The 16098-nt window shown below is 36.5% G+C and overlaps 2 protein-coding genes across 2 annotated transcripts; both read right to left on the bottom strand.

Annotated features, from left to right (window-relative positions):
* Positions 1-241: 241 nt before the first annotated feature.
* LOC143451841 (uncharacterized) lies at positions 242-9519 on the bottom strand. Its single transcript, XM_076952587.1, has 9 exons — positions 9462-9519; positions 9182-9292; positions 8653-8706; positions 7496-8478; positions 7083-7413; positions 6901-6988; positions 6677-6822; positions 1153-1239; positions 242-510 (listed from the first exon to the last, which is right to left on the bottom strand). Exons 1-9 carry the CDS (start codon positions 9517-9519, stop codon positions 242-244), a joined length of 2127 nt encoding a protein of 708 aa, XP_076808702.1.
* A 366-nt stretch (positions 9520-9885) lies between these two features.
* On the bottom strand, positions 9886-11168 carry LOC143453119 (uncharacterized). The gene is made up of 5 exons (XM_076954275.1): positions 10987-11168; positions 10727-10852; positions 10406-10576; positions 10209-10298; positions 9886-10037 (listed from the first exon to the last, which is right to left on the bottom strand). The coding sequence occupies exons 1-5, from the start codon at positions 11129-11131 to the stop codon at positions 9904-9906; spliced, it is 666 nt and encodes a 221-aa protein (XP_076810390.1). The 5' UTR covers positions 11132-11168; the 3' UTR covers positions 9886-9903.
* Between the last annotated feature and the right edge of the window lie 4930 nt (positions 11169-16098).

Consider the following 16098-nt stretch of genomic DNA (forward strand, 5'->3'; position numbering starts at 1 on the left):
AGTTTATCGCAGATTCCACATTCCTTGTAGATTCAAGTAATCACTAAACCGTCGCAAAATTATTCTGCAATTTTATATAAATTAACACAAAATATCCGACCTACACTGCCCAGTAATCTCAACAAACTGCCTTGAAAAATATCTTCGTACTAGCCATAATGACGTCATAAAAACAAATGTAAACAATTGATTATGACGTCATATGCTGTTCAAATCAAACGATAAAAAGTTGAATAAATCGTCAAACCTTTCCAGGCATCTCAGAGATCGCCGAAATTAATCTTTCCACATCACCAGGGGAGAAGCAGCTCATCAGATGAAGCTTCTTTAACTCCTTTTGTTGTTTGCTTAAAACGTCACAAAAGATCGCGGCTTCCGATGATGACAATTTCAATGGATACAGATTCATCTCTGTTGGAAAGCGCTGTGACGCCATATTGAAGAGTTCCATGTCGCTGGATTCGTTTAATTCGCATAAAAGCGAAATATATTTGCGTTTGTCGTCGTCATCTAAACAAACATAATAGTTAATTATTTACCGGTTGTAGTTCGCCGCGTTATAAAAATAAATTTAAGACAGAAATTTTTCATGTTTAGGCAACAAAGTCAAGTTGAAAGCGAAAACTTACTTTTCTTTAAATTATCTGTTTGGAACGAATTAAAAAAGAATCAGGCATTTTAAACTGAAGATAAACTTAATACAACAACCAGAATTGATCTAAATGACATGTGGCCTATTTAGCCGGCAAATATTTTCACCAGAATCACCGGCAGCCTACTAAGCTAGGCTCTGTACACTAGCACTGGCAATATGTTTGCAATAGACATGTAAATTACAAAACTTACCTTTACTTGGCCTAGTAGGCTGCTGTACTAATCTACCAGTGATTATGTGGAAATATTTCCCGGCTAAATAGGCTACATGTCATTTCAATCAATTTTCACAAAATATTATCACACAAATATTTTCACAGCATCACCAGTCTGCCAGCAGCCTTACTGTACTAGGCCAAGTAAAGGTAAGTTTTGAAGTTCAACATAAATGTGTGTTCTGCTGCACATAATGCATGTCTATGGCAAAAATACATAACATGCACATGCAGTTTATTCAATTATTCGCAGATTTAGGACAAAGTCAGAAAATAAACTTACCATACCAATCGATGAGCTGCCTTTTCTTAAATCGTACCAGCTGTGACTTTAGTGCTTCTATCCAAATCCTCCTCTTTTCAGCAACATCTGGAAATAAATTATTATCAAGCTTAATACTGACAGGTGACAAATATAGTCTAGGCCTAGACGAAATGGCTTGCAATGAAATGTAGGCTAGAATGCAGTGAATTGTACTAATTTTAAATATCGCACATTTTTTTGCATATACTTGCTGTATACCACCAAATTTTCAATTTTCTGACTGAGTGACTGCCATTTACTGAAGTTGCATTTTTGATTTACCAAACTGTGCGAATAGCTGCTCATAAAACAGACAATTATTTTATCGTTTTGATGCTGATTACTACAGTTTGAAAACACTATTTTCATCCAAATTTGATAAACAGTAGTCTTCGAAATAGGCACAGTATATATAATGCTAAATACAAAAAAATGGGTTGCAGTAATAATTTCAGACTGCATGTTAATAGCAGTTGCTAGAGCATCTTTTATTTTATAACGGTTATACAGTATATAACAAATAAAACGCAAACTATTTGTTATAATAAATAATAAGCAAACTGTGCACGAGACTGTTTTATTAGAAAGTACATGGATCACGAACTGTAAGGGGTGGGCAGTCAGTACTTTGAAAATACCGTCGGTAACGGTACTTGGCAATGAAGGATCCAACGGTTCCGGATTTGGTACTATTTCAAAAAAGTAGTCAGATACTTTGCCAGTACTGGGTACCAAGATACTTTTCGTGCAGTGGATCATGTTACAAGTGCATTTTTTGCTGATATTATGGCCCCGCTAAAGGTTACTTCAGGTCAAAAAATATGTGAACTGACTCTATGCGACTTTATTAGACATTCGTAGATTAAAAACGAGATAAAAACACTAAAATTGAAATCAAGTTTCAATTAAAATGAAATTTTAAAAAACAAACTTCTGAAAACCTTGAAGTAATCATTTTAAAAGTACCAAGCACTGGGACCAACTTATATTTCTTGAAAAAGTAATTCAGTACAGGGATTCGGTACTGTTCTCTAAAAGTAAGGATGGTATCGGTACTGAATATAGTACCGCTATACAATAATTTGGTACTATAGTACTGCTGTACTGCCCACCTCTGCCAACTGTACTAAATTTTGTTCAATAACCGATGCTTGATTGGTGGGGAATCATCTCTGAGGTCGTGTAAAAGTTATCTTCTAATACCATATTAGCAAAGAGAAATAAGCGAAATTATTACACTGCATGTTAATGCAGTATACTTCGTTTATTATGACTATCTTCAGACCAGACCATTTTGGTCACAATAACCAAAGCTGCAAGCCTGATACAGCGCCATACACCAAGCAGTATCGACACAGTCAGAAACAAATTGACTAAACTTTCTAAAATCTCATACATTTCTTACATGGTGCGAAAGAAAACTCCCATGGCACAGTCATTCCTGTCACATTGCATAATAATTGACAAAGAAACATTGGAGGAATAAAATTGAAAAAGTGGTCGTAATACTCAAACACAGGTCATTGTAAACAGAGACATTTGTATGGCAAAGTTTGGGACTATATCAACATGGTCATATAAAGCGGGTGGTGATATTAAAGCCGACTTTATTGCATTTAAATGTGTAACACACCATATGGTGGCTATCATTTTTTTACATGAGTGGGTAGGGGCAGCCAGTGTAAAATAGCATAAGTGTTAGCCTAAACCATATTTGAGCTATATTATTTTCTGTTGGCCGAGACACCAAACAGAAACAGGTTTTGCTTGCTTTAGTAGTAGTGCTGTAATTGCTTTTGTAATAATAAGGAGAGCAGTACTGAATCAGTTTCAAAACCAAATTTTTGAAAAAACAATCGACACATTGCAACCAAACCATGTATTATAGTATTGTAAACGTTTTTATTATACAGATGACTGTAACTGTGCTTATGCTCCAAATTAGTTTATTCTAATTTTCTGCTAGTATGTTTAGTTGTGATTTTCAATGTCAAAATACTTGTATATAGCAAAATGGCAATATAAATGATTTCCAGCTGTGACACAAAAACTTGTAAATTAGTAATTAAATTGCAATACATTTGTTCTGTTTTAAATTTTATGAAATTTATATTCTTAGAATGACAACTCATGTGCAAAACAGCCACTGATGTATTTCTCCACCACCTGCACTCAACCTCAGAGACATGCGCAACAAACACGATGTCTATCTTAAGTGGCAACCATTCCACAAACATCACATGCATTTGTTTGACGTGAACGCCACCTTGTGCTGCTAGAAAAATGCTATCAAACTGCAACAGACCTGATTGAACTGTGTGTCAAACCAAAACTGATGAAAATCAATGAAAAGCCTTGTTTAAGTACCGGCTTATAACAGAAGTTACAATGCTGAAACTGATCAATAGTCAACCCAAAAGTCAACCACAGACTCTTACTCCAGTAACAACTACAGAGTGATCACATGATTTGGCAATGGACATTGTTTATCTTACTGCAATAATGTTTGTCATTATCCCTTAAAACAGAGTAAACATTGTATTCTGTGCTGCATTTGCCACAATGAGACAATGACAAAAGAAACATTTCATGCAACTTATGACTGTATATTTATTGTCAGGGCTGGTCTTAGGCCATTGCCAGTGATTTAACCAACTTGGGCTACATGCTGCTTAGTACCAAAACAGAAATAGTAACAAAACAGAAATCGCAGATCACAGTGTTCTCAATTTGTTCTCGAAGTGTTATTATCAATGTTATTATTTAACTTTTTTTCGAAAGAGAATGTGAACTTGGTGAAAACATATCACAAAGCAAAGATTTGATGAGAGCTGATTTGCAAAGAGTTTATATTTGGTTAACGTTGTTATGAATATTATTACATTAAGTTATTTCAAATTGGCAAAAAATTCCCACTATCAGTTCTTGCATTGGGTTCATGCTTAGTAAGGCCTGTTTTGTATACTATACAACACAAAAGTACAAAAATGACAATTTATGGACCGGCTGTGTTGAATGATGTGGAAATGACAATGCACAAATTACAGTTAATGCCACGGCACTTACAAACAATGTGCGAAAACAAATGTACCCAATATTGAGCTTTATACCACCCAAATAGATATGTGTAAATCTGATCATTCAAGTAATGTACAAAATGTTGTATCAGTGTTCGAGTAGAAATTGTAATACAGTTAAAGCTCATTAACTTGACTTCATTTGAATGGAGATCCAAATAATTTAAGGCAACTTAAATTAATAAAATGCATGTTAACTACTAGTAGTGACAAGTGTTCTTTTTGTTTCCCAGAGCATAGTTAGTACTAATTATCTCAACATTAGTGAAAAAATTGTTATCAGTAGAAATAAACATAAACACCATAGTGATTTATTTATTTGATTCAGTAATGGGTTATTATAAGCTAGAAATATAGCCTGTTCATCCAAAGTTAACTAACTCAATGCCTTTTCAACTCAAAGATATGATTTTAACTTTAGCGTATCACATTTAAGAGCTTCAGCTGAAGGTTATACTCAATATATGCAACAACAAATGGAAACAACTGTTATGAGAACAATTTAAGAAACTAAACAAAGTGAGACAAAAGCAGTTCTAGAGCTCCACAAGGCTAGTGCACTAAGCCAAGAATATCAGATTTAAACAGATATAGCAGTAGCACAGCAACAAGCATGGGTGCTACATCTAATACCATCATCTTGCTGTGTAATACTTCCACAAGAACAAATCTCTCTTTTATCACATCTAATTTACAAAAAAGACTCATTGTAAAAGATGATAAATGAATGCAACTATTATCCTCCAGTCATGTGTTTATGGTTAATTACAGCCAATTTTACCAGCCTATGATAACTGGAAGTAAGTTAATTGGTCATTTTACTTTGTGTTAAATGTTAACCACTTTTCGATGAACATTATTATGCAGTTGTGTTTAAGTTCTTGGACCTAAAAAAACAATGTCCATAAAAGCTTTTGTAAAATATGAGCAGAGCTTTCACATTGGAACACTTCTGAAAGCAGTAACCCAGGAACTTTAGCTTGACGGTTATAACATCTATTATAAATTCAAGTTTTGCAATTTGTTAGACGGTAGTGTGCTAAAATTTACAGTCACCTAAAATGTGGGCAAAGACAAAGCAAGGCAAAAATTGATGTTCAATGATGATTAAAAAGGATGGCAATGGCAAAAATGATTAAAAATTGCAAAAATGATTAAAAAGGATCGTAAATGTAGTTCTGTAGTTGCAAATTACACGAAAATTTGTTTACCCGTAGCCTATACATAGGCCAACTACTGCACCCAAACTTGTCAGAAAATTATTCATATTTTGTTTTACATCTTACCAAATTCTTTAGCCTGCTATGTTTCTTATGCACTGAAACATGCCGTAATATTCGGCAACTTTTCTTGGAATATTACTAAGTTTTAGTCAGACATAAAACGTAGGTTTTTCACATATATGCTTATTACCGGTACTTTACCACAAGTTTCGGCTTTAGCATTAACCTTGTTCTACGGTGATGACGGGATAATCCAGACGCCACATAATCTTCATACCTCATTAACAGTGATAGTGTCCATCTTAACTTCGCAACGTTTACTTTTGGAGTAGAACTAAAATTTTAAATAGTTGCGCAAGTGGCAGTTACAGTTAACTTCATCAATTGCAGGTCTGGATCAGTTTGATACAAAATGAAAACAATGAATCGATCACGTGACTTTGTTGTTATTTTGATTATTTTCACAATAACCATTAGAGACGATGTTTCCACCAAACCTTTGGAAGTTTTAATAAATTCTTTGCAATGTGCTTCGTAGTACTTTAGGATTGATTTATAATGAAAATAAAATTATTAAAATGAGCATTTATTTTGTATTCGATACCATTTGAAATAAAATGTTATTTTTTGACGTTATATTATAGTGATACTCGCTTTAGTCTTCTAGGCCACATTTGCCTGATTTATTTGTGGTAATTATCGTCGTAATTGTTTATGTCTTTGCGACCGCCAACGTCGGCACAATTTTTCGTCACTCATATTTACGGCTTAAAATAAAACGAAAAAAATGTGATTGAAAGGATACGTTATTGTAGTGTTATTGTGGAATTAAAAGTTACGCAGATGTTAAATCAATGAACATCATATTGACAAAGCTTGTCAAGTTGTAGCGAGTGCAATAGTATCATGATTCATGACCCATGCGGCGGAAGATTTCATCCCCGATAGATACGAAACTCATCTAATTTTGTCGGAAAAACACAAGCTAAAGCTTTATAACGATGAACATAAACGTAAGTCAAAATAAATAAAACTTGCAATCGTACCTTACAAATTCTACTGCAAAGTTCTATACGATTTGGCACTGCTCTATATAATACAGAGTTTCTGATACCGTTGGGCGTTGGAAATTTTGAAAATTGTATCAAATTACTTTGCAAAAGCATTTGCAAAGTACTGTAACAAGAACAGAATGGTACAAACCGGATAAAGAGGATGCCTTCATATATTCCTGTTGTTCTCTAGACCTAGTTGAAAGTAAGGCTGATGACTGATGTTCTGGAGATGATATCTTATCCTCTGCTGGTTCTTGTGTAAGTGAAATCTGCTCCTCTACCTTCTCATCTTGTCTGAAAAAGTCATAATTGCTTTCGTCATTATGTCTAATAAGAAACCGTTTATACTAACAAAAACCTTTTAAACTTCACCTGTTTAAGCAGCAAAAACAGCGAGATATCAAGCACGAGCGTTCTCGCTGATCGTGCCCAGTTGCGGCAATATTGCTGATGCTGGAATCTGAAGAAAAGTTGATATTTTGCAATTTTCATTTTTGAATAAGTTAATAGTAAATCATAACTTAAAATGCACATTGCTATTATCCTCAAAATACCTTTCATCATATCTATGAGCAGACCGCAAACAAATCTCCTAATAACAGACCACTTCTCGTTGGAAAATAGCTCGTTTGAAACAAGTTGTTTAAACGTATCAATGGGCAGCTCATTAACGATGAACTTAGCGGTGAAAAACTCCTGATACAGCTGGTGGGCGAAGTAATACTTCACGTGGCCATCAAACACACGGCAGACTGCAGCAAAATGAGCGTAAATGCCGACGACGATATCTTGTATCTGGTCTGGTTCAAGACCAACTGCTATGAGGTCGTCACGTGTTATGACAACTGAAGACCTCATGGTGGTTTTGTAGGCCACTTCACTGAGCTGCAACAACAAAACAAGTAATAATATGTTTTTGTACATTGTCACCATATTAGGCAAACAGAAACATGTTCAGTTCTCTCACCTGCTGTACTAGTAAAAGGATGTCCTTGTGTTTTGCATTGTCACTGCATCGGAGGTTCTCCAAAACTGTGGCAAAAACCCGCGTTGTGGTGATGATTTTTCCAATTTTTGTTGTAGGAGCCAAACCTGCTGCTATAACTAACTGAAGCAACAACGGGTTGAAACAAAGTGCAAACACAAGTTTAGCATTTCGGGAAAGATCATTCCAAAGTTCGTCGGCAGAAGCACCAGCGTAAAAATAAAACAGTTCCTTCATACCGTCAAGGGGCAGATCACCAAGTAAGATTGTAGAGTCAGGACGTAGTGGAGCAGGAAGCGAGATAACACTGTGGGGCCTGGATGTGAAAATGAGCTTAATGTCTGGAAGGAAATGTTTATTGCATAAGTTGGCAATAAGGTCTGGTACACTTTGGGGAGTATCATAGTCCACTTTGGGTACTTTGTCTTTAAGTGACCACTCGGCCTGATCCAGACCATCAAAGAGTAGAAGACAACTTTTCTGATTTTCTTTGATCCACTCCCATGCATCCTCTCGAGTGGTTTCGTCTAAATCTGGATAAATGTTATCCATAATTAGCTTCCGAAAACTGACCTTTTCGCCAACTGGCATCTCCATAAACTTGTAATAAAGACATTTGTATTCTTCTGTTTTGGCTAATCTTTTGGACAAAGTCGTCTTTTCGGATCCGGGGTAACCTATGAATGCTGTAAAACGATCTTTGGACTTCAGCAATTCTTCAAATTCAATGTCCTCATCCCGCTTAAGTGTAACAGGTTCACCAGTTGACGGAGCATAAGTTTCATGTTCTGGAGCTGCCCTTCCACGGAAATAAGATACTTTAGTGTACTTTGGATGGACAATTGGAATATCTGCTACTGAGACATCGATTCCAGCTTGGAGACGGATGTCATCTTCACGACGTTTATTTTGCTCTTGCAAAACTTTTCCAATGGCTTCCTCTCGCTTTCCGAGTTTTCGGTGGTCTGGTAAGAATACAGACCTTTAAAGCATGAGTATTTAAAAAGGGAACCGCATAAGGTTATATATATATCTATAAAACGGAGCAGTTGCAGAAATCACTTGTTGTTTTCCTCAGCAACTACGGCATATAAAACAAACATTAATGGTTCATTAAATACATCATTGTATATACTAACCTGCTTTATTTGCCTCCAAACATTTCGTAAATTGGTATTGTTCATTGGGATGATCTATGGAACAGGTAAAAAAGAGTTATGTATCGTTGAAAGGAAAAAAGTCCTTAGGAATCATTTTGGTTTTGGTTCCAAACCCAAATACATACAAGAAATAACAGTGCCAAAATGCAAAAGCCTTGATTAAAACTTTAAATCGATCCATTTTATCGGTGTACTTTAGTCACCAGGTGAAGATAAAATTTAATTAGATTTTTTTAACGTAAACTAATCTTTTTTCTAGGATATTCTTAACTTTTTTTTTAATTTCATTTAAAACAAATTTTCCTGTTTGCAATATTTGAAAAAAGCTGATTCACACAGAACTTTGTTATACTTTGACCTGAATGAGATTATGAAGTATTATGAAGTTAGAGTTTGACCTGAGTGATATTATTAAATCTACTTATAGGCTTACCTCGAGTAACATTTTTAAACCGATGTATAAATAAAACTTTAAAAAGGTGCAATGTTGCACACTTCCAAAACATACCTGCAGATGAAGTCGTTGGTGGATTGGCAACTGAGGGACTGGTACTTGGTGCTGCCGTTTGTGAAGTTGATGTTGAAATTGGTTGTTTAGGTTGCGTAAAACCGGTTTGCTCTAAGACATGAACACATTATACAAAGCATGAAGCTTTAGTTTCAAGCAAAAAATAATAACTTGCGAATAAAAGTTCATATAATTTTAAACCGTTGATTTTAGCATCTTCAAGAAAATTTGCAAATATACCAGATGTTGAAAGGATGGACAATTACAAGCCAAAACAAACGCAGCACACAATAATGATGACTGTAACAATGGTATGAGCGTCTCAAATCATTTAGCATTTAGATGCATTAGATGTAGGCAACAAATTATAGCTTGGAAATATATAATAATGATATTCAGAAGCTGCAATAAAATAAAGATTGAAGGTGTCTAAATTCAAATCACTGAAACCAGTTTATAGAAAATAGAAATAAGCACAATGATTGTTTGCAAAAGTAAAACAAATTCAAAAACATTAAACTTTATTTTAAAGATAATTTTTAATTGTACATTATTGCATTTTCTAAAAACATAAGTGATACATTTTAAACAAATTCAAACAAAAATTATACGTATCGAATATACACCTTGCGTTTAGGATTTTAATTAACTGTAGAATTTGTAACTTGTGTAAACAAAACATGATTAATACATACAGTATTCACTACTTTTTTGTCTATAATCTAATCATTACTTGTAGAAGGTATCTCAGTGTTCAAAGCATTGGATTGATTGGTCACTTCTGAGATGTCTGTGTGGGGCTCAACCTGTGGATTTGCTTCGATCGGTTGCTTTGGATGGGTCACATCAGGTGGATCTAGAAATGAAAATTTCAACAAACACTACCAACCGTACAAATGAAATAACTAACGTATGAAATAGAAAGACAAATAATAATCTAAACAAACAGTTCGCAGGTTGGCAGATAATACAAAAACGGCATATTTGAATCAGATTTTAAACAAACGTTAAAACATTGAATATGCACCTTGTGTTTGGGTGTTTGATTGAGGAGGATCAAAGAGATTATTTACCGGATCCTGCTGCTCAATGCTTGGTTCAAATCTTTTTGCAGAATCTTTAAAATATATGGTAAGCTCAATGAGAAAGAAAAACAATGTGATACCATAAAGAAAGACAAGAAGAATTTTACAAGGAAAGGTTGTACGGTCTTATAATAATCACCTAAAGGATTTATTTGTTTCTCTTTAACTTGTGTTGCTTTTGTATTTTTCAAGTCCCTGATGTATTTTTGCTTATATTCTCTGTTGTCTTGGTATCGTCTTTGATCGTGATGTTGGTATTGTCTTTCATCGTGGTGATAAATTTTAGGAGCATAATTAATCATGACTGTCCCTGTGTAACCACAAAAGTTAAGATTTTCATGTATAAAAAGGCATCACAATAATATGGAAACATAATTTGATAAATGCAACTAATAGGTTTTAGGTATTTGAAATCAATTGTGTGCCTACGTATTCAGCAAAACATCTTCATAAAACTTACCAACTCCGCTTTCAGCCAATTTGCTTGTAAGCTCATTCCATCCTGGATCGATTCTACTTAAAGCACTCTGAGAAGCTTCAGCATTTTCCATTGTTTGCAAGACTTGATTTCCTGCATCTGCAGGCCCTGGATTTAAAGCAAAGGAAAAATAAAACAAAATTTATTTTATATCAAATGTAGCCTAAAGGAAAACATCAAAATGTTTATTATTAATTACAGCAAAGACAAAAACTTAATCATTTTAATCTCATATTACTCACCATGAGACATCCCCGCTTGCATTGCAACAGCACATGATGTTCCAGGTTGTTCATCACTTTCACCTGATGAGCTCTCTTCGTTGTTATCAGGTTGTACAAGTTGAGGTTTATCTTCGGTCAATCTTTGCTCTTCTGGCTTCGACATACTTCAACGTTGCAGTAATTATCTTAGCTTATGTTTTATATACCTGGTCAAAATTGTTGACGACGTAAAAGTTGTCCGAAAATAAAAAAGATGTAAGCAGGATGTTTACGAAAAGAAATTAACTGGAAAATGTAAACTGTTGTAATAAATGTCCAGATCACATTGTTTTACACATCCTGAATCAGGATGGCCTTCTACAGTATTTGCCAGAATTGAATTCCAGAGCTGTTTTTTGTCTGCCAGAATTCCTGGAGCAGCCTGGTTGTCGTTGCCTGGCAGCCGTCAGAGTTCTTAAAGCAATGTTGTTTCCAGCCGAAAATCTTGGAGCAGCTTCATGCCCGCCTAAGTTGTGTTCCGGTGAAGCCTCGTTTCCGCCAAAGCTTCAAACCATAAATCGGACCGAAACCGAAACAAAACCATTGCCAACGGAAATTCAAAGCCGCTTCTTCTCTGCTGGATTTCAAAAACTGCCTCATTGCCGCTGGAGTACAAGAGCTGTTTCATTGCGTTCGGAGTTTCAGCGCCGCCGCGTTGCTGCCGGCATTTGAGAGCCGCTTCCCTGCCGTCAGAGTTGCAGAGCAATCCTCTTGACGCCGGAGACCTGGAGACGCCTCGTCGTCGCTGGATTCCCAGCGCAATTTCTTTTCCGCCGTAGAATTCCAGCCGTTTCTTTGCCGCAGGAGTTCCAGAGCTGCCTTCTTTCGCCGAATTTCCGGAGCCACTTTACTGCCGCCAATGTTCCAGAGACAACTTCTTGCCGCCAGAGTTCAAAAGCCGCCTTTTTGTGCCTTGGAGTCTCTTTAAAGTCACGTCATTGACGTTGAAACTTACTACGAAGCCATGACAGAACCACGGCTAGAATTAAGATTTTTCATTTGATCTGTGTAATTAGCTTGGATGTGGGGTGTAAAACTATAACCACGAGATGGCTCCCCTGCCTAACAAATTCACGTTTGTGGACAAACCAATGTTAAAGGCTCAGTGAATGCTGCGCTGTAATTATGACGTTTGTTATTGCCTTGTCCTTCAATTTTGCTATTGCACTGACTTAGTTAAGTGGTATTACGGCTGCAAGTAGCCACGAATTAAACTATTCCCTTTTGTCGCTGGTTAATTTGGTATTGATCAATTTAATCATTTCCTGTTTCAAAAAAAACCAGTTTTATATTAACATCTCTCTATAAGTCGAGAGAGTGGAGGGGCTACGTAAATGGACGGGGCTATGAAGTACGCTTGATGAGCTCATATTTGTACACAAGGAGGAGAAATTGCCAGCAGAGTTGAGTTCAGGGGCAGTCTCGTTTCCGCCGAATATCCAAGCGCACCCCTGTCGACAACGGAAATAAGCTCGTTTCCGGTGGATTTCGGAGCAATATCTTTGCCGCCAGAGTCCCCGAGCCGCCTCGTTGTTGCCGGGAGTCCAGATCCGAGAAACAAAGAAACAACTAAAATCGACATTTTTGCGCTAAAAAAGGGAAAGTTTCCTGGATGAGAAAAGCCATGAGCACCCAGCTTGTTTGCTTACATTGATATATGGCGGTTTATCCCCTGGATACTTTATTGCGTCCTGGTACCGTATTATGCTGAGCAAACAACGCTTGCTAATAACTCGGCAATATAACTTACACTTTTAATTGCTTTCGTGCTCAGTGAAAAATAAGATATAAATTTTTATCTCTTCAGCTAATACGACTTCATATTTAGCAATCAATACATTTAAAATCTCATTTACTTTAAGTGAATCAAAAGAAATCCTTGCATTTCGATCACCGCTAGGTGGGGAGATGGAGCAATGACACAAACTTTTGAATTTGTCAGCCAAGCCCGTCAAAGTAGCAACATAGCCTGGTGTCCGTAGAAACCGTGAGTTTTGTGACTAATCTTTTATCTTGCGTTTGTTGCTGTTCCTGGATGCCATCGGTCATGATTCGAAATAAAATATCGAAGTCAAAGACAAGAGTATCAATGAACTTCGATTCAACATGCATTCTAGGCTACCAACAGCGTTGAGCTTTCCCACGAGCTGCTGTCAGATTTAGTTGAAATTTTCAAATTGCCAATTGTGCTCAAATACTAACGTGGTTTATTTCAGCGGCATATGCAATTATTATATATAGGTCTACATATATGGCGATTATACGTGCTGCTTCCCCCGACAACAAATCTGTGTGCTTCGCGTCTATTTGAATTTGCCCAACTTCAACCCGCAAGTGTCCGGCAGATGTCATCCCTGAGGATGGCGGGACGGGATTCAGCTCAGCAAGATTAAGAACCAATTATAAAATATAGGTTGATGCTAAATTCCAATGCTAAGTTAAACTAAAATATGATCGGTTTTTGATATTTTCAATCTGTTAGCGCGTTACGCGAGTTATATAAAGACGGTTCTACAATTCTAGCCCCGAGATGACTCTCCTGTCTAACTATTATACGTTTGAGGACAAATCGTTTTAAGGAGGAAACTAAAAAAATACAATACATTAATGCCATGAATAATTAATTAATATAATAAGAATAAATGATTGCTTGATTCGAATACAAACAGCGCATATACGCCTCTGTAAACAGCTAAAAGAGAAGCTGTTAATATGACCACGAGACTTAAACAAATTCTGAGCAAAAAGTCGCATTAAAGGCGCCGATCTAAAAATATCTTTTCAAGATTTTCTTTCAAGTCTCGAAATAAATTTTCGTTCCAGTGAACGCGTGAAAGAATCTCTAAAGCTTGCGCTTTGTGGCCAACAATTTTCAACGAAATATTTTCTCGACCGACGTACCCACTTCGTCACAAGCCAACCAGCCAAGCGTAAAGTATCTGAATATTTTTCACGAAAAAGATTTATTATTGTTAAGCAAACTTTTAAGCATTTCATGTTTCAATTTGAAGTAAAAGTCTTTGTCCTACATATACGCCCATTAACATTTTGCTGCATTCACACTGATCATATTATTAGCAGTGTCTTTCGCAGGCATATATGAGTGCGTGGACAGAACTTGCGTATACCTGGTTTGTGCTTCTGCTGTATTTACAAATCTATTATGTGTAAGTGTATTAAACAAACAAATAATAGATCGTTGCATGGTTAAGATAACAATAGAATTTAGCAATAGCGACAAGTGCCTTACATAATAGAACCTGAATTACAGCTCACCATTTATAACATACTGAAGCAATTCACTGTCCTTAGACAATTATCTTGAAAATGGAATTTGCAGCATGAAACAAAAAGTTTTTATACGTCATAAAGACGATTACGTGGCAGTAACTTTCAACTCTGGTGGCGGCCATCTTCCACGTCACAGTCACGAGAATTGAACGAAAATAAGTCAGTCGTGCAATATTTAAAACTTTTCACATTCCAGCTAAATATTTCGACCTTATTTGGAAACGCATCAGTTAATCTCAGTCAGCAAAATAAAGCTTCTAATCAAGCCGGGTTTTTGGGGATTTTTGCTCAGCAAATCTTTTTCGCAACAAATCGTTTCCGACTTTCAGCAAAGTGACGTCACTCAACCCTCTTCCAAGTCAAGCGTAAGACATTTCAACATATCGCACGACTCAGGATCATCTCAGGTCAACGGTCAATTAAACATTGCACAGTTTGGCAGCGATTCTATCGATTCGGCCCCATATCAAGTGCACGGCTGGGATAATGATGAAAAGATAGTGACGTAATAATCTCAGAAGGTCTATACAGGCTTTGTATTTTTGCCGACTCAAAAAGTGGAAGATACAGAATCAGAGCTTTATATAAATGAACGCCAGCTGTGGTGTTTAGTGTTAAATTTTCCGAAACAAATTATCTCTTGATATTTTGCATTAACCATCGCTGACCAATGACGTCATGTGACAGCGTCAAATTGCAGTCGACATATTTGATGTGACTTAACATGGCAGAATGAAACGGCTTCAAGCCGCATGCGTGAAGGAAATACATCTTATATAGGAACGTAACAATTGACAGAACCGCACAACGCCTGCTCAGGTTTTGTCTGATAAAAGATGGAGGACTCACCTCGCCACCAGTCCATCAAATTACCACTGAAGCGAAAATTTTAGCCAAGCGCTGTAGAATGTGGCCTCATCTACTTATATTTTAACAGTTTTTAAGATTTCCGGCAAAACAGAAATATGTCGTCATAACACTATCACGTATCAATGCAATAATATGGAACTTGGTGGGGATCAACCATATTCAAGGAGGGTAAATTTTTGATTTAAACGAACGTGATTTTTATTTCTTCCCCAGACGTTTCTTGAAAGCGTTCAACAAAATATTTTCGCCGGTTCAAATCGTCTCCGGAATTTCAACGATGACGTACCCATACTTTGTCACAAGCAAACAAGTCAAGCGTCAAGCAGCCGGATAATTTGCACGAAATCGATTCACAGCAGCCAAGCACTTATCTAAGCATTTGACGCAAAGTTAAGTTTGTTGGTTGGTAACTCTACGTCAAACACCCCTGCTCGTTCACATATAACAACATCACTGTAATAACAATAATGTCTATATAGCGACATGTTTCGGCAAAATAATCGTTCAAAAAGTTAAACATATTTGGCACAGAGATAATAGTTCTAAGAGTATATTCTACGATGATGAAGATGAAAGGAAGTTCAAGGTGAGAAAGCGACAACGCAGTTAACAACTTTACTGCCGCCAGAGTTCCAGACACAACTTCTTGCCGCCAGAGTTCAAAAGCCGCCTTTTTGTGCCTTGGAGTAGTCTCTTTAAAGCCACGTCATTGACGTTGAAACTTACTACGAAGCCATGACAGAACCACAGCTAGAATTAGGATTTTTCATTTGATCTGTGTAATTAGCTCAGCTGTGGGGTGTAAAACTATAACCACGAGATGGCTCCCCTGCCTAAAAAATTCACGTTTGTAGACAAACCACAGTTAAGGACTCAGTGAATGCTGCGCTGTAATCGTGACGTATGTTATTGCCGTGTCCTTCAATTTTG

This window comes from Clavelina lepadiformis, chromosome 4 (assembly GCF_947623445.1).
Source record: "Clavelina lepadiformis chromosome 4, kaClaLepa1.1, whole genome shotgun sequence".
NCBI lineage: Eukaryota > Metazoa > Chordata > Ascidiacea > Aplousobranchia > Clavelinidae > Clavelina > Clavelina lepadiformis.

Bases quoted from the DNA above. Each gene is read 5' to 3' on its own strand.
- LOC143451841 (XM_076952587.1), bottom strand. From the start codon at position 9,519: ATGCTAAATGATTTGAGACGCTCATACCATTGTTACAGTCATCATTAT. The intron at 7,414-7,495 runs GTGAGAGAACTG...TTGTTGTTGCAG, and splicing joins TCCTTTTACTAGTACAGCAG to CTCAGTGAAGTGGCCTACAA. The intron at 1,240-6,676 runs GTTTGTACCATT...ATTTATTTCCAG, and splicing joins GAAGGCATCCTCTTTATCCG to ATGTTGCTGAAAAGAGGAGG.
- LOC143453119 (XM_076954275.1), bottom strand. From the start codon at position 11,131: ATGTCGAAGCCAGAAGAGCAAAGATTGACCGAAGATAAACCTCAACTT. The intron at 10,299-10,405 runs GTGATTATTATA...TATATTTTAAAG, and splicing joins GAAACAAATAAATCCTTTAG to ATTCTGCAAAAAGATTTGAA. The intron at 10,038-10,208 runs GTGCATATTCAA...TTTCATTTCTAG, and splicing joins ATCAAACACCCAAACACAAG to ATCCACCTGATGTGACCCAT.